Below are 18,979 nucleotides of genomic sequence, written 5' to 3'. Positions count from 1 at the left end.
ATTTTTTTTCCTCATATCCACATTTGTATTTTCCATATACGCCAATGTGAAAGCAAATTAATGATCCTGTGGAGTCCCTGGTGCTCTCTGAGCCTGGCTGATTTCTTGCAGACGTTTCATTGCCAGGCTCGGCAACCTCTTCAGTGTCGCCTAGTCCGGCAATGAAACGTCTGCAAGAAAACAACCAGGCTCAGAGAGCACCAGGGACTCCACAGTTCAGCCCTGAGCTAGAGATACTCTCTTCAATTGGTACCAAATTAATGAAACTTTTTAGATGGCCTGCCTGTTTTTCTACAACCCACTGAAGAACAAACTCATGAGACTTTGGGAAGACCCAGATCTGGACACTATTCCTACTTCCTCTTGGAGACTGAAATGTTTTTTTCTTTCTAAGATAATTGTTTTTTTTAAGATTCAGCTCCTTATTCTGATAAATCTGATCACACTTCTTCTAAAATGTCATCATCAAGCAATCAAGCTGGATAGGTTGGAAGAGAAGAATTCCATCAGTGCAATGCCTGCTTCCAAGATAACTTAGTTAAAGACCTGACTAAAAAGACTAAAGGAGAAAGACAGAGGAAGGAAGGAAGGAAGGAAGGAAGGAAGGAAGGAAGGAAGGAAGGAAGGAAGGAAGGAAGGAAGGAAGGAAGGAAGGAAGGAAGGAAGGAAGGACCTATGGAGTCAAACTGAGGAATCAGTTTGAGCTGCCCCTGTTAAGTGAATGAATGAATGAATAACTTTATTGATTAGTCAAATGACCATATCAGAAAGTTGGGCATCGGCCACTAAGTGAGAACGCTTGCAGTTGGTATATTTCTATCTTCTCATGAATGTATTTAGAAACCAGGGAAAGAAACAGGGGATGATTACCTATGTATTCAGGCAAACAGATGAACAGTTTGTTTGTAAATGAAATGATTACATCACTGCAAGTTTAAGGATGACCTCTGAATGCTTAGAGAAAACAATTCTCACCGTGCAAAACTAATCTCAGGAAAAGTAAAATGACTTAACACATACCCACATGTATAAAAAGAGACATCTGCTATCAGCAGTCTTCCCACACTTGGTGCATTAGGACTGTGACTTCTGGAATTCCCAACTAGTAACGGAATTTGGACATTTGGCTGGATGTTGGAAAGCTGCGACTCCAACACACCTGGAGGCCCAGCTTCCATAAAACAGGGGCCCACATTGAGGAGCAGTGCCTCCATACCTGTTTCCCTCATGTCATGAAAGTGGGAGATCACAAGCCGTTTCCCCCGGGAAGCATTTTTCACATATCGATTCTGGTCAGAGAAAGCAGTCCTGCAGATATCTAGACACCAAGCCATAGAGGGCTTTATAGGATAGGGTAATTGATAGGCCATATCAATGCAACAAACAAACAAACAAACAAATAAATAACATCAGCTCTTTGAACCGTACCTAGAAACCTACAAAACCTACAGAAAACCAAGGCAGAGCTCATTGATCTAGTGTGACAGTGACGGTACCACTCTATACCGCACCAGTGAGGCCCCAGTTGGAATCCTGTATCCTATTCTGGTAACCACAATACAAAAAAAAGGTGCTGAGGCCCTAGAAAGAGTGCAGAGAAGAGCAACCAAGATGATAAGGGTCTGGAGGCTCAGTCCTACGAAGAACGGCTAAAGGAACTGGGTGTGTTTAGCTTAACGAAGAGAAGACAGAGTGGGGACGTGATAGCCATCTTCCAATACTCGAAGGGCTGCCACAGGGGAAAGGGCGTTGACTTATTCTCCATGGCACCTGAGGGTGGGACAAGGAGCCATGGGTGGAAGCTCATCAGAGGGAGATCCAAGCTGGAAACCAGGAGGAATTTCCTGACAGCGAGAACTATGAAGCAGTGGAACAGCTGGCCTCCCGGAGTTATGGGTGCTCCATTGCTGGGGGTTTTCAGGAAGAGATTGGACAACCGTTTGTCCGAGATGGCATGAGCACTCCTGCCTTGGGCAGGGGGTTGGACTAGAAGACCTCCAAGTTCCCTTCCAACCCTATGATTCTACAAGTCCATGAGTCCATGATTCCATGATCTGACATAACAAGTTCATGATGGTGCATGCCCCCAGTAAATGGGCCACCTTATAAATAAATGTAACCAAATGATCAATCAATTGGTCCGTGGCAACTGCCATTTCTAAGTGGTCTTCAAAGGCAACCTCATGTAGAATGCATTGTAGTAGCCCAGACAGGGGTCAATGTATGTTACCATTGCAAATTCCTCCTCCTCTGAATAGGGCTGCCACTTGTACTCCAGCCAGGGAGTGAAGACCACCCCCTGGCCACAGCCTCCATCCAGCAGTAGCCATGAGTCTAAGAGGACCCCAAGTTATGGAGCTGTTTCTTCAGAGGCAATGTCTCCCCATCCAGAGTCAACACCAGGGCCGACAGAAAACCTCTCTGATATAGTACCTCTATCTTGCTACAGTTGAACTTCCACCTGTTTCCTATCCAGGCTCCAAAGCTTCCATGCGTTGACTTCTATAGCATTTCCAGATTAACCTGGGATGGTGATACACAATTGAATTCATCAGTGCACCTCAGCAAAAATCAACAGATGGCATCTCCCAGCAGTTCCATGTACAGGTAGCCCTCACTTAACAACCACAGTTGGAACTGGAAATTCAGCTGCTAAGCAATGTGCTTGTTAAGGACATCCAACCTGATTTTATGACCTTTTTGTGGCAGTCATTAAGCGAATCATGGTCATTAAGCAAATCACACTGTTCCCCATTGATTTTGCTTCCTGGAAGGTGGCTAGGAAGGTCGAAAATGGCAATGGTGACCGTGGGACGCTGGGATGGTCGTAAATGCGAGCCAGAAGCCAAGCACCCAAATGGTGAGCACGTGACTGTGGGGACGCTGAGTCGGCTGTAAGTGCAAGACTGGTCGTAAGTTGGTTTTTTCAGTGTCATCGTAAGTCCGAACCACTGCTAAACAAATGGTCGTTAAGCGAGGACTACCTGTAAATATTAAGTAGGAAGAAAATAACTTAACCTTCTGGCACCCCACCAAAGAATGGCCAGTGAGCTGAGCTCCAGTGCAACAACTGACTGAAACTCTTCACTAAGGAAGGAAGAGGAGGACTGCAAAACATGGCCTCCAGCCCCCAATCCTTGTTGTCTACCCAGAAAGATGCCGTGGCCAATGATATCAAAAGCTGCTAACAGGACCAGGAGAGGAAGGAAGGTTGATGCAAGAAATGGCGCAGAGGCCGAGAAAAGAATGGAAGGGAGGAGAGAGACAGACAATTGAAAGACAGAAGGTGAGTCTATTGGCAGCTTGTCTAATAACAGCAAGTCTGCTCAGGTGACAAGGAAGCTGGGAAAAAGCATTTGTAGTGATGCAGCTCTTCAGCAAAGGATCGTTACCTTGTCGTGGTGCTGGAGCTTGAGCACCTCAATGATGCCATGAGCTAAACCGTGAAGGGCCACCCAAGACGGGAAGGTCATGACAGAGAGGTCAGACTAAATGCGATCCCTGGGGAAGGTAATGGCAACCCACCCCAGTATTCTTGCCGTGAAAACTAAATGGATCAGTACAACCAGAGATATGTCGGTATACCATCGGAAGATGAGACCCCCAGGTCGGAAGATGGTCAAAATGCTACTGGGGAGGAACAGAGGATGAGCTCAACTAGCCCCAGACGTGATGACGCAGCTAGCTCAAAGCCAAAACGACGGCTAGCGGCCGACGGTGCTGGTGGTGAACGGCGAATCCGATGTTCTAAGGATCAACACACCACTGGAGCCTGGAATGTAAGATCTATGAGCCAGGGCAAATTGGATGTGGTTATTGGTGAGATGTCAAGATTCAAGATAGACATTTTGGGCGTCAGTGAACTGAAATGGACTGGAATGGGCCACTTCACATCAAATGACCACCAGATCTACTACTGTGGACAAGAGGGCCACAGAAGAAATGGAGTAGCCTTCATAATTAATAGTAAAGTGGCTAAAGCAGTGTTTGGATACAATCCAAAAAACGACAGAATGATCTCAATTCGAATTCAGGGCAAGCCATCTAACATCACAGTGATCCAAATATACGCCCCAACCACAGATGCTGAAGACGCTGAAGTAGAGCAGTTCTATGAGGATCTGCAGCACCTACTGGACAACACGCCTAAAAGAGATGTTATTTTCATCACAGGAGACTGGAATGCTAAGGTGGGCAGTCAAATGACACCTGGAATTACAGGTAAGCATGGCCTGGGAGAACAAAACGAAGCAGGACATAGGCTGATAGAATTTTGCCAAGACAACTCACTCTGCATAACAAACACTCTCTTCCAACAACCTAAGAGACGGCTTTATACATGGACTTCACCAGATGGACAACACCGAAATCAGATTGACTACATCCTTTGCAGCCAAAGGTGGCGGACATCTCTACAGTCGGTAAAAACAAGACCTGGAGCTGACTGTAGTTCTGATCACGAACTTCTTCTTGCACAATTTAGGATCAGACTAAAGAGATTAGGGAAGACCCACAGATCAGCTAGATATGAGCTCACTAATATCCCTCAGGAATATGCAGTGGAGGTAAAGAATCGATTTAAGGGACTGGACTTAGTAGATAGGGTCCCGGAAGAACTCTGGACAGAAGTTCGCAACATTGTTCAGGAGGCGGCAACAAAATACATCCCAAAGAAAAAGAAAACCAAGAAGGCAAAATGGCTGTCTGCTGAGACCCTCGAAGTAGCCCAAGAAAGAAGGAAAGAAAAAGGCAACAGTGATAGGGGGAGATATGCCCAATTAAATGCAAAATTCCAGAGGTTAGCCAGAAGAGATAAGGAATTACTTTTAAACAAGCAATGCGTGGAAGTGGAAGAAGACAATAGAATAGGAAGGACAAGAGACCTCTTCCAGAAAATTAGAAACATTGGAGGTAAATTCCAGGCCAAAATGGGTATGATCAAAAACAAAGATGGCAAGGGCCTAACAGAAGAAGAAGAGATCAAGAAAAGGTGGCAAGAATATACAGAAGACCTGTATAGGAAGGATAACAATATCGGGGATAGCTTTGACGGTGTGGTCAGTGAGCTAGAGCCAGACATCCTGAAGAGTGAGGTTGAGTGGGCCTTAAGAAGCATTGCTAATAACAAGGCAGCAGGAGACGACAGCATCCCAGCTGAACTGTTCAAAATCTTGCAAGATGATGCTGTCAAGGTAATGCATGCTATATGCCAGCAAATTTGGAAAACACAAGAATGGCCATCAGACTGGAAAAAATCAACTTATATCCCCATACCAAAAAAGGGAAACACTAAAGAATGTTCAAACTATCGAACAGTGGCACTCATTTCACATGCCAGTAAGGTAATGCTCAAGATCCTGCAAGGTAGACTTCAGCAATTCATGGAGCGAGAATTGCCAGATGTACAAGCTGGGTTTAGAAAAGGCAGAGGAACTAGGGACCAAATTGCCAATATCCGCTGGATAATGGAAAAAGCCAGGGAGTTTCAGAAGAACATCTATTTCTGTTTTATTGACTATTCTAAAGCCTTTGACTGTGTGGACCAGAACGAATTGTGGCAAGTTCTTAGCGGTATGGGGATACCAAGTCATCTTGTCTGCCTCCTGAAGAATCTGTATAACGACCAAGTAGCAACAGTAAGAACAGACCACGGAACAACGGACTGGTTTAAGATTGGGAAAGGAGTACGGCAGGGCTGTATACTCTCACCCTACCTATCCAACTTGTATGCAGAACACATCATGCGACATGCTGGGCTTGAGGAATCCAAGGCTGGAGTTAAAATCTCTGGAAGAAACATGAACAATCTCAAATATGCAGATGATACCACTTTGATGGCTGAAAGTGAAGAGGAACTGAGGAGCCTTATGATGAAGGTGAAAGAAGAAAGTGCAAAAGCTGGCTTGCAGCTAAACCTCAAAAAAACCAAGATTATGGCAACCAGCTTGATTGATAACTGGCAAATAGAGGGAGAAAATGTAGAAGCAGTGAAAGACTTTGTATTTGTATGTGTGAAGATTACTGCAGATGCTGACTGCAGTCAGGAAATCAGAAGATGCCTAATCCTTGGGAGAAGAGCAATGACAAATCTCAATAAAATAGTTAAGAGCAGAGACATCACACTGACAACAAAGGTCCACATTGTTAAAGCAATGGTGTTCCCCGTAGTAACATATGGCTGCGAGAGCTGGACCATAAGGAAGGCTGAGCGAAGGAAGGTAGATGCTTTTGAACTGTGGTGTTGGAGGAAAATCCTGAGAGTGCCTTGGACTGCAAGAAGATCAAACCAGTCCATCCTCCAGGAAATAAAGCCAGACTGCTCACTTGAGGGAATGATATTCAAGGCAAAACTGAAATACTTTGGCCACATAATGAGAAGACAGGACACCCTGGAGAAGATGCTGATGCAAGGGAGAGTGGAGGGCAAAAGGAAGAGGGGCCGACCAAGGGCAAGGTGGATGGATGACATTCTAGAGGTGACGGACTCGTCCCTGGGGGAGCTGGGGGTATTGACGACCGACAGGAAGGTCTGGCGTGGGCTGGTCCATGAAGTCATGAAGAGCCGGAAGCAACTGAATGAATAAACAACAACAACAAAGTGATGCAGCTATATTTGCAAATTTTTGTTTATTCCTGAAATTCACCAGAAAATTCAATGCTATTTCTCGCAGGCTGAAGCTGAGTTTAGCACATTCCAAATGTTAAATGAAATATTAAATGGTAATTTAGTATTAAAAGTTCCATATCAGATGTTATGCTATTCATGCTTGGTCACCTCCATTGGGGAAGGGAAAGGGGAGATGAGTGACATCATGCATGACATCACCTTTCTCCCTTCCTGCCCCTCCAGACTGCAACTATGACATAAATACGAACATTATCAAGACTACAAATCTCATAATAGAGTTCCAAATCTTTAATGGGTCACAGGGTTCTTTGATGACTTTACAGTAGACAAGGATACAGACCAATATTTTATTGACGACCTCTTGCTAAGCTATTTTGTTCCCACCACCTCTTTTTTCTCCCCTTTCTCCCACATTCTAGAATTATATGTTCTTTTAAAATCTCTCTAATTTACTCCATTCATATGACGACTTAGGCTTGATCCAAAACATCTTATGATACAATAACATTGATTTGTCTTAAAGGTTCCAGGAATCTCTCTCTCTCTCTCTCTGTTTCTAAAGTAGAAAAGAAACAAATCCTCTGCCGTTCCATTGCTTTTTAATTTCCAAATTTTACAACAGTTTGGCACAGGTACTTTATTACATTTATAATTTGTTCTGTCCCTATGCTCTGTCCCAACTTACCTCTCTAAATGCAGCCATTTAAAAGAACACAATGTGTGCACACACACGCAAAGCAATCTCAGGGTGACTGAAGATGATGCTCATCATCACCGTCCCTTGTCTCAATTTTACTATGGCATCGGTAGATGTAAATGCAGGGATAAAGCATTGCATCCCAGCTACCAAAAGGTTTCCAAGCTCAACTGAAAGGGCTGGTGTTTGTTTTTAAAGTCTTCAGGTTTGGAATAGGGTAGCTGTTCAGCTACAGTATGCAGTTATGCCCATATTTTAAGGTCGATTGCCCTTCTGTGCTTCCTGTAACGATTCTGAGGTTGCTGCATGTTGCAAAATCATTTTTGGAGAATGTGGCTCTGTAAAGTAGCTTAAAAATATGAGTTCAAAAGAGACAGGAAAGATGGAAAAGGAACACAATCACCCCCTTCTCCTCCTTCTTCCAGTGATGGTGTGTAATCTGATCAAATTGTTAACTCAATGTGGGTTTGCTATCCAATTTGAATAGTTGATTCCATGTGGGTTTACAACCAGGTTCAGTCCTCTATTACTCTTTGAAGGACTAACCTGATTTAATTTTGGGTTCCCGAACTGGGTAATCAGGCTCAGAAGTCATCCAAGCTGCCTGAACTGATTTGGAAGCATCAACAATTCAACCGTTGAGATCCAAGAGCAGGTTCCATTTGGAAACCCAAACTGGATTGGAGATTTGACTGAAACAATCTGAAACCAAATCTGCTAACTGAATATTCCCACCCTTATTAGGGATATTTCATCAGGGCCTGAGAAGATAGGAGAGAAAGTCACAGGTACAATGCAAGAGCTATGAGTTCCATAGGCTACCGTTCCAAAATTAATGTTTAAATCCTGATGAAATGTCAAGATTTGGGAGAAATGAAAGAGACATTCGGAGCCTGAAGACTAATTCTATGTGACCAGAAACATTCCTCACTGCCGTCAAGTTTCGACAAGTTGAAATGCCTTCCAACCTGTAACCCCTGTCCCGTGAATTGGAGTCACATTTTTAGTGCACCCACATTTTGAGATGTCAAAGACTGTTCTCAGTGCTCATGAACTCCTTTAGCAGTAAAAGTCCCTTTTGAGAGATGGGCGGTGATAAATTTGATTAATAAATAAATATAAATAAATAAATAAATAAAAAGCAAACGCCCAGCCTTAATTGTGCCAGATGGCAACATTTGCTTGAGAGAAAGGGGGTTCAGCCCTCCTTTTTCAGTTCTACAGTATTTGAGCTAGAGGATTTTCAGCTGAGCCAGGGGCATTCATTGGGAGGGCTTTAAAAAAGTCAAAAAAGCAGTCACAACTGAGCAAGTGAATCCTACCCACCTTTTTTTTTTTTTTTACAAACACTGCAAGCATGGCCTGTGTATAAAAGGCTGACATCACCTTGACTTTTTTAAACCCACCCCAACTCCCGGATGCCCCTGAAATGAATACAACTCATAAAACTATATTCATCTAATTATTTTATTGCAGCTATTGTAAAGGAGGGGGGATTAGAAGGAGGCAGGCAAGTTTTCTCCATTTCTTTCCATCGTCAGAAATCTGAAGGCATAATTCATCTCTTGATAAGACATTGCCTCCTGCCACTTGACCCAGAGACACCAGGAAAGAGAAACTTTTTTTTGGCAAACAATGATTGCCAAATAATCCATAAAAATAATAGAAACCATTGCTACTATCCAAAAGCAGGCTTTATATAATTTTAAAAAAACCTGAGAAACAAAATATTTATGCAATCTGCACCTGAATTCTAATGGGAAACAGGTTGTGGGGTTCTTTTCAAAGGTTTACAGGCTGCCATGAGTTATGGTTTGGTTTGAACCTTGGGTTTTACAATGGGGTGGGGTGGGGTGGGGTGGGGTGGAAGTTAAGACAGGGATCTGTGGCTTAACTTCATCTATGGACTCCAGCTCCCATCCTATCCAGTCGTGTGGCTCAGAGATTATTGGATCTGTAGTCCAACAGTAACTGAAAGGGTAATGATTCCCCATCCCCATTTTATATCAAGCAAAGATCACTCCAAGAAAACAGTGCTGGTGAAGGTTTCTATGCTGTTGACTTCCCATTGGCCAAAGCTGAAGATGATTTAGGCTGTTAGTTAATTATTTAGTGAGTTAGTCAATTTTCTTACAGTCAATGACCAGATCATAAATCTTTCAAAGTTCTGGTACTTGAGAGAACTTTCCATTCCCACCATTGCTCCTGAAATGGAAACCCTTACACTTCATTGCTTTTATCAAAAGGGAACAAAAAGACTGGAACCCTGAACAAAACAAACTGAACATCTAAAGAAACTCCATAGCCAAAAACCTGGATACCATGAAGGATTTTCAGCTCACAGGAGAATAACAGATGATCAACAACACAATACAATCCCAGGGAACAAGTGGTCACCAAGTGCTTTGTCCAAACACTCCTGGACAAATCCACCACTTACTAGCAGTCTAGAAAAGAGTATTTTTTTAAACCAAAATAATATTCATCTTTTTCCTTTGACCTTCAAAAACAGTTTTCACCGTCATTGGCTTTGAAAAAAGTATAGCAGGGACAGAAAAAGTATAGTAGAAAAGTATACCAGCAGAAAAGATGATCAGCATAAACAATCAGCTGTCTCTGAAGCAAGTTTCCCCAACTTAATGGGAAAATTATACCTAAAAGGACAATTTATTCATAGCATGGTACCGCTACTTTACAGGCTGTTCATACAACTTGGTGAAGGCAGCTGCCTTCATTTTCCAATTGCTTGTTGAAAAAGAACACTAGATCCACTTGTAAACATAAGCTTCTACCTTTGACAATCATACACCAACCAGGTCACAGTGACTGTACAATTTTACCATTAGAAGCCTCTGGCATTTTGCTCCCACAATAAAGACGGTCTCTGTCTCTTTATTTGCACTTGCAAATTCCCTCTGTCTGCGTATAATGAAACAGATTAGTACAGGCACCAGAGATTGCAGGAAATGTATTTGGTGCCTTGAAAAGAGAATTTGTTGGCAGGAAGCATGCAAAAAGCTGTTTTGATTTAGACTAGCATTTCATGTTAAGGATGTCTGACGATACCTTCTGTCCCTATGTTTAAGCTTGATCTGCACCCTGTGGAATAATATAGGAACATTAATATAGTTAGAGCTTAGCTTTTCCATACCTCCCAGGTCTGCAATATAGTTCTCAGTTGTTGTTTTTAATGGCATACAAAATGGTATATATTGGGATAACGTGCACATAGAATGGAAGTTTTGTGGCAAAAATAACATTCAAGAACAGTGATTTTTTTTTCTTTCATCCCCCCACCCTTTCCCCTTAGAGCTAAGATTAAAGCTCAGTTAAGAGAAAAAGATGGCTCCCTCTCTGTTTAATATGTTGTTAACTGAGCCCAGCACTCTTAACTTAACTGATTATCTTGACTTGAGTATCATCTTCATGTTGAACACTCACCATTTATTGAATGCTGTAGCACTTTTTATTATGGCCATCAGTAAACAGCCAAACAGAAGTCCCTTTGTCTCCTGCATTGCTAGGACAGCAAGAAACAGCACATTTGATAAAACGGCACCAAGGCTTGATAAATGCACGGGAGAACGTGTGTGCACCGGTAAAACACTACACAAAACTGATGGAATATTGTGTAGGTAAAATCAAACCCAGCTTGATTAGTTGCGGTGTTTTATCTGCCTGCGTGGCTGCATGACTCATTTTGGAGGCTAAGGAAGACGCAGAGGAACCTTGCAGCAGGACATGCGGTTCGGATTCTGGAATGAAAGTAGGTCTCTTTGGTTGGACTGGAACAACACTGGAACGGGCTGGAAGACAGGGCAGAGACTGCCAAGCATTGTCGAAGTGGAACACCAGGCAGCCCTCGAGCAGGATGGCCAGGAATGAGGGATGCTGGGAGTTCCATTTCAGCAAGGTCCGGAGGGCTACATGTTACTCTTCCCTGTCCTACTGCATTGTCAAAAGGAAAATATAGACAGAGCTCTGTAGCTCTCAGCTTCTGTTTGAACAGATTTCTTGATTCCATGATTGTGGAAGACTGCAAGAAACACGGGAAAAGGAGCAACATAATTTTGCTTTCCTTTTATTTGTTTATCTATCTATCTATCTATCTAATTTGTCCCCGCCCATCTCCTCCTCGGGGACTCTGGGCGGTTTACAACCATTGATTAAAAACCATTTTGTTCTAGTTATATATGCTTCCTTTCCATCTTTTCTTTACCACCCTTATACCATTCTTGGTTTTGTACCTCTTTCTTCCCCCTTCCTCAGTGTGCATGTTCTGCATATGGGCAAGTACTGTTATCTAATGCTACAAGCTAAACGCACTTACATGGTGTAATTCCCTACGTACAAATAGATATGAAGTTGGTTTATTACGAGAACAGAGAATTCACAGTATGTCTCCTATTCTTGGACCAAACTATCTATATCCCTCCTGCATATTTCTTCATTTCTTTCTAAATTCAAGGCATGACATCCTATTGAGACCCATGAGAATTATTCGTCTACCTCTCATTTCAATTTCTGGATTAATTTAGTTTCTTTTAGGAGGCACCAGAAAACTGCTCAGCAGCCATCTCTCTCATTAAACCCCTGGGACAAATAAGAGAATTGCCCCAAACCCTTGGAAACACGGCATTACTTCCTTCTACAGAACCAGCACCACGCTACTTCTTCCTCTGCTTTATTCCAGAGATGGGGGGGCACTGCATCTGAAAACGAAACATCTGTAATTCGTAGTGAGAGTACAGAGAGTCCTCACTTAACAACCATAGTGATGGTTTGGGCTTACAACAGTGATGAAAAAAACAACTTATGACCAGTCCTCACACTTATGGCCCTTGCAGCATTCCCCATGGTCACGTGAATACGATTTGGGCACTTGGCAACCAGTTCGCATTTATGATGATCGCAGCATCCAGTGGTCACGTGATCACCATTTTTGACCTTGCCAGCTGGCTTCTGGCAAGCAAAATCAATGGGGAACCACGTGATTCGCTTAACGACCATGTGGTTCGCTTAACACCTGAAGTGATTCACTTAAGGACTGCCGCAAAAAAAGATTGTAAAATTGGGTCAGATTTGCTTAATGACTGCTTCACTTAGCAACCAAAATTCCAGTCCCAATTGTGATGGTTAAGTGAGGACTACCTGTACTTACAAATTATTGTTTATTCCTGAAATTCACCGGAAAGTTCAACATTATTTCTCATAGACTGAAGTTGAGCCAAAGTTAGCACATTCCAAATGTTAAACGGTAATGGTCTTTAAGCAAGGACTACGTGCATGTGTGAAAAGGCTCATGGGACTGCAGTGGATCAGAAGCTGAATGTGCATCTGATGTGTGCACAGCTGCAAAATCACTGAGGCTTCATAAATAGAAATAGAGTTTTGAATCCCAGCAAGGGTTAGCACCACTCTATTGCTCTCTTGGTTGGGCCTCTCTTCAAGTACCTCTCTTCAGTTTGGGGCATCACATTTCTTAAGAAAGGATACAGGTAAACTGAAGCAGATGCAAAGAACGAAAATTAAGTGGGGCTAGAAGCTAAGTCCTACAGAGAGGAATTGAAGGGGCTGGGCATAGTTACCCTCGAGAGGTAGGGTTGGGGATCCCATGCGGGGATGTTGCATTGTACAGGCCCTGTTCAGTGTCCCAAGCAGGCAGCCATGCCCTCTTGCAGTTGACTCCATTACTTGTCTCCCACATCCTCTTCTGTCTCTTCCCTCACTAAAACAATCCATTTTCTATGGCTCTTGAGCTTGCTCAGTTCATCTAGGACATTTTTCACTCCTCTCTTTTCCCCTTGAAATTTTATTTCTTTATAAAATATATATATATTTTAAGAGTAAAGATTTTTTTTTATTCTTCTGCAAAAACTTGGGTTGCCAGAAGAAAAGGGTTCTAACAAGGCTGAGGAGACCCATGGGAGCATACCTCTACTCTTGGAAGAGGTATGACAAGGAAGAAGTCCTTATAGATTTATGCTCCACAGCACCCAAGAGAAGGACAAGGACCGATAAGTAGAAGCTTCACAGAGGGAGATCCAAACTTGAAAAAGGAGGAATTTTTTGTGAGAGCTGTGAAGTAGTGGAACAGCCTATCTCCGTCATGGGAATTTCTCAAGCAAAAGTGGGGCAGCCATTTTTCCTGGGATCGTTTGAGGATTTCTACCCTTGACAGGACTGAACTAGAAGACTGCCAAGTCCGCTTCCTATCCGACGGTGCTATGATTCCATCTCGTTCTTCTGCAGAAATGGTGCAGCCTTAGCTACTGAAGAGACTGCATTCATACCTTTGCTCGTGATGTATAGAATTGGCTAATCTTGTGTTGTAGAGTCAGTGTGAGGTAGTGGTTAAAGGGGATGAACTAGCAACCAAGAATCCATGAGTTCTAATCCTGTCTTGGGCACAAAGCTAGCCAAAGATTTTGGACCCGTCTCCTTCTCTCAGCCACAGGAAGAAGGTGGCCGTGGTAAATGTCTTCCAAAAAACGTTGCCAAGAAAACTCCATGGACTGTCACTGAAGTCAGTCCTGACTTGAAGGCATTAAAAAACAAACCCAAAAAATCCTTTGGCAGTCTATGCTCACTGCCAGATGCAAGTAATGAGCTTTGAAAACAATGTCAGTATAACTAGAGCCACATGTTAGTGTCATATGACATTTCACCTCTTCCCAATCCCTTTGTAAGAAATCGGTTCACAACTTCAGTAAAACCTACCTACCCTTGCAGCCTGCTGCTTTGCAAGGGAGCGAAGAGTGTCAAAGAAGACATAAGGGGATGTACCCAAGAAAGAAGGGATGTCCCTGCCCAATGTGGCTTTTGCTCCACCCACGGGCTGTTTCATCCATGCACCCTCCCCAAGAATGAACCGTGAGAGAATGTAGACTTTCACGGGGGGAAAAGCTTGCCTATCAGTTCCGATAAGCAAGAGAACAGAGACAGATGCATACAAACCAAAGTGAGTGAATGAAAAAGCGAGCGAGATTTTATTTGCCTTTTAGCACAGATTTCAAGGACTGTCCTCTGATCCTAGCAAAGCCACGAGGCTGGCATGCATCTGAGAGCCTTTTCTGCTGCACAAGAACCACGCAGCTCCAGAAAGCTGTTCTGAATAAAAGATAAGGTTTTATCCAGCACCTGTGGGAGACAACTAATGGAGTCAACTGCAAGAGGGCATGGAGGCACCTGTCTAGCCAGAGACTTGGGGTGCGACTTCCAGGAAGCAATGCGTCCCTTGCGTTGATCATTCCCATTAGGAATGGCCTTCTAGTATTCCTACTGGGGTTAGATGTTTGGGACCCATTAACAGCCTTCATCACATTAATGTCCAAAGATTCAAACAGGGATAAGGCCGCTACTGGTTTGCATTGCACTTGACCTCTTTGGCCCCTCGCCCCCTCCTCCCCAAAGATCTGTCCTAGTTGGATACTGGTATTCACACCTCCCTTGTTCCTCCGTTCCATTTGAGTGGTCTTGCACACAAAGACCCGCCCACTGAACTCAAGCACAACCTGGGAGTAGACACAGCCAGTGAACTAATGTTTATATTTCTACAGCTACAGCAGCATTTCATATTATTTCCATTGTATTAGAATTAGCATTACTCCATGAGAAATCTTCCCCCACACCACCACCATTCGCGGCGTCTAGGTGCCTTGGAGCTGAGCTGCCCCTGCTCAGCAGCAAGAGGAAAGAATTTTGCACATACTCTGAAGCACCCTTGTCTTTTTAATCACTCTGCATGGAATGCAAATTCTCCACTGAGAAAAAATCCCGGAAGTGAACTTTAGTGTGCCCTCACTTTGGGGGAGCTCTGTCCAAGCCGGCGCGCATCCTGAATTTGTCCCGCGTACGTGTGCTCACCTGATGATCACATACATGACCGAGCAGTTGCCCACGAGTCCCACAATGCAGACAATGGAGTAAACAATCACAATGGTGACCTTGATCTGCATGGGGAGGAACCCGTCAGTTGTCCTGTTGTGGAACCAGTCGCCCAAGCTGAAGTTCCACAGGGATGAGTCATTCACCAGCTTGGACATGTAAAGGACGTCCCCAACTTGGGTGTGAAAAAACGGGTCCATCCTGAATGCACACGACTGTCAGCTCTGGAGTTAGGAAGGAAGAGAGACTGGGGGAAGGGGAAAAAAGACAGAGTTGAGGAGGATACAATAAACCAGTTTTCAGGCACAGTGACCCATAAGGGGCCAGGTGTGAGGAAAGCACACCAGCAAAGCCCAAGCCATTCTTGCGCAATCAGCAGAAGACCGGTCTTCTGCCCGCTTCACTGAGCTGACCCCAAGGGAGATGCTTGGATTGGCTGAGACAATCCAAAGGTACTTTACAGCCGGACGGTGTGCCCTGCCATCACTGCACACCCCTTTGCACAAGGGATGAGATGGCAAATATCTTGGGGGGATGGGGAGAGAAGCTTGGCAGCCTTGGTGAGCCCCCTCACCGGCCAACCCTCCTTCCATCTGTACATGTGCAGAATGCATCCCTTGCCCGCCCCCCGCCCCCCGCTCCCTGCAGCTGAGCCAGCATCTTTCAATGCCAGCAGGTAAATTATCCGATCGGACAAGGGTCGAGGAAGGAACATTACTAATCGCTATTCTCCTTTGCCCGGATTTGTGCATTTGCAGCAAAAGGGGCATCCTGTCTGGTCTTCTGCACCGACAAATCAATCCAGGGTAAACTTAAAAGGACACGCCAGCTTCTTCCTTACCTTGACGGAGGCTTCTTTTCAGAAAAAGCAGGTCCGCAGGTCCCCGCGCTTGCTCTTCTCAGCGGGGCCGCTTTAGTCCACCCATGCTGTCCAGAAGGCAACCGAGGCAAACAAAGCGAATTGAGGCGGGAGACAGAAATCTCCTTTCCGGCTGCCTTTCGCCGGCTCCAAGGATGCTTCAGTGAGATCTGGATGTGATGCGGAAGAAAATTCCAACTTGCGAGGAGGGAGGGGTATTGGGGGAATGCCAAGAAGAGGAACGCATGCACAGCTTCGCTCTTACACACACACACACACACACACTTCTGACCTAAGTGGCAAAGGAGGATGGGAAGCTGCAAAGCAATGCTGGGATTGCTAGCAATCAAAAGAAAAGCAGCTCGCGAGGTGATTGCTGCTTTCCTGCAGAGAGGCTGCCTTGCGGTTTCAGCCCGGCTCAGCTGGAGAGTAAATTTGGAGCCAAGTGTAAGATACCTGAGGTGGGGAGAGGAAAGGAAAACGAGGGGGGGGGGAGGTGGTCTCTTGTTTCCTTCCCTTCTTTCTATTATGTTTGGTGCAATGGGTGCTTTGATCAACCAAGGGATGGCATCACAGCTTGACCAGCCTCCTTAGCAAGCCACGTTGGGGAAAGGGGAGGGAGGTGGGTTCCAAAGGGACAGGAAAATGGAAACCTTCTCCCAAGTCACCAGGTGAAGAGCCAAGCTTTGAACGAGATGGGGCTTTACCTCTTTTCCAACTGGCTCTAACTTGGCTCCAATCTTGAGGGCTTCAGCTGAAGGGGCTGGAAGCAGCCCTAAACTGGAAGAGCTCCAGCAGAATTTAAAGATAACTTAGGGCCTGTGGGGTGCCAGGGAGGAATATTGCATTCTACCACATTTGCCTAGCCTAGTGTTTCTCAACAGTGGCAACTTTAAGATGGGTGGCCTTCAATCCCCAGAATTCATGCTGGCTGGGGAATTCTGGGAGTTGAAGTCCACCCATCTTAAAGTTGCCAAGGTTGAGAAACACTGATCCAACCAGTGCAGGAAAAGCAGTCTGCATTTCTTAGTCTTCTAATTCCAGAATCCCTTAAAAGCAGACTTTTCTTTCTCTGTTTTCCTTTTGTTTCTGCCTTGCCTACCACTACAACATGTTGACAGATTATTCTGCCCTGGAAATGCAACTGGAGGCAGAAAAGTCTGTCCGTGCTTGATCTAGTAACTCCAGGGGTGTCCGCAGGATATGGCCAAAAAAAGTCAAGAGGCCAGCCACAACTGGACAATTGAAGGAAGGGGCTGGGCTTTAATCACATGGCTGTGGCTGTCAGGTTGACTTTTTTGACCTTCCACCCCCTGGGACAGTCCTGCCTGGAACTGAGATGGCCAGCTTCCTGCCTCTCAGTATGACTTTTTTTTATGTGCAGCTTTGATCACCCCCTGCTGTCTTGACTTTTTTGACCATACCCTGTGGACACCCTGGAGCTACTAGATCAAACATGGGCAGACTTGTCTGCCTAGATCGCATTCCCCCAGGTAGAACCATTACAGCCACCATCTTGACTTCCTCAATCAAAATCTACCGCTGAGTAGCTCCCTAGAATTCCAAACTGGACTCCTTCTGAGCGGCTACCTGGAGAAGCCAAAAACAATTGAGGATTACATGGAATGATGGCCTCCCGCCTTAACACAGCAAGCATTCTAAAGAAAACAACATGGAATTAGAAGTGAATTTTCTCAGTGCAAAACAAGAGGTCAATAGAACCAGTTGCAGAGTGAACATGAAAATAGAGTAAAATGCAGGCTTCCTCACTTAGGAAAACGAAACCAACTGTCTCTGTAGTAGACCTCTGTAGTAGATCTCTGTAGAGATCTGCTCTGCAGTACCCATAGGACCACCACCTGATATAACTCAGCAGCGAGACAGGCTTGCCAAATGGTAAATGCCCATCAACAAAAGAAGGCAACCGTTTGTCTCTATTCTGCACTGATCAGTCCCCATCTCAAGTCGTGGGTTCACTTCAGAGCCCATGTGTTGAGGATTCAGACTCATCCACGCACCCTCCTTGGCTTGGTGCCAACAGCCTCCACCCCAGGGTGGGGGGACAAGCAAAAAGTCAAGATGGCAGCCACATTTGCACAACTGTAGAAAGGGATTGGGCTGTAATCACAGAGCTGTGGCTGTCAGCTTGAGCATCCACCCACCCATCCCCCTGGATGCCACTGCTTGCCACTGCGATGGCCTGCTTACTGTCTGTCGTGGACATGTTCTCACCACAGAGCCTCCACATCGTGGAGGAGAGTCCAGGTGGGACTGGAACCAGGCTCCAATTGGTCCAATTGGTCTCCTTCAGGACCTCCCCCATCCAACTATGGGGCTCTGAGCCTCTATAGATGTAATAGTATGTGGGAATGACCTTGGGAGATGGGGCCCAGAGATGCTGCCAAGGGAAGGGTCAGATAAGAGGCAGCTTAGCCCGCAGCTGCATAATGGGTGGGGCAAGAGGCTCAGAAGGGACCCTCCCTAGTTTCTGGGGCTGTAAAGGAGACAGCAGGAGATCTGTACTGTCAGACTTGCAAGATTCTGTCAATGTAGCTTTACAATAAAGTAGAACTAGCTTATCTGGTCATGCATCCTGTCTGGTCCACCTGGTAAGGCTAACAATAGACATTTAAGCTTTGGCTGCTGGGGAGAAAAGAGCCCCTCCAAAACCATTTTATTTTTTTATTTTTATTTTTAGACTCAAGTAAGAATGGCCCCCAGGTGGAAGACATTCCAGAAGATGGCTTTGCCTGCAAGTTACTTCCACCTCTGTGTCCCAAAAGACAATATCAGCCTTCTGTTGTCCTCCAGCCTGCGTGCCTCTTCCCCCACCCAGCGTGGACCCTTTTTCTACAGTACTTCAATGAATGTATGCATTTTTTTTTTTGTATAGACATCTCCCTAAATA

The 18,979-nt window shown here is 44.8% G+C and overlaps 1 protein-coding gene across 1 annotated transcript in view; it reads right to left on the bottom strand.

The window, feature by feature from the left end:
- OPRL1 (opioid related nociceptin receptor 1) overlaps positions 1 to 15,418 on the bottom strand; it is a 38,045-nt gene extending 22,627 nt beyond the window's left edge. Inside the window, exon 1 of the mRNA XM_063300036.1 lies at positions 15,192 to 15,418. Coding sequence (XP_063156106.1) covers positions 15,192 to 15,412 — 221 coding nt within the window. The 5' untranslated portion in view covers positions 15,413 to 15,418. The remainder of the gene's footprint in view (positions 1 to 15,191) is intronic.
- Positions 15,419 to 18,979: the final 3,561 nt, after the last annotated feature.

The sequence above is a fragment of the Candoia aspera genome, chromosome 3 (assembly GCF_035149785.1).
Source record: "Candoia aspera isolate rCanAsp1 chromosome 3, rCanAsp1.hap2, whole genome shotgun sequence".
Classification (NCBI taxonomy): domain Eukaryota; kingdom Metazoa; phylum Chordata; class Lepidosauria; order Squamata; family Boidae; genus Candoia; species Candoia aspera.
This window is presented reverse-complemented; position numbering and strand designations above follow the sequence as displayed.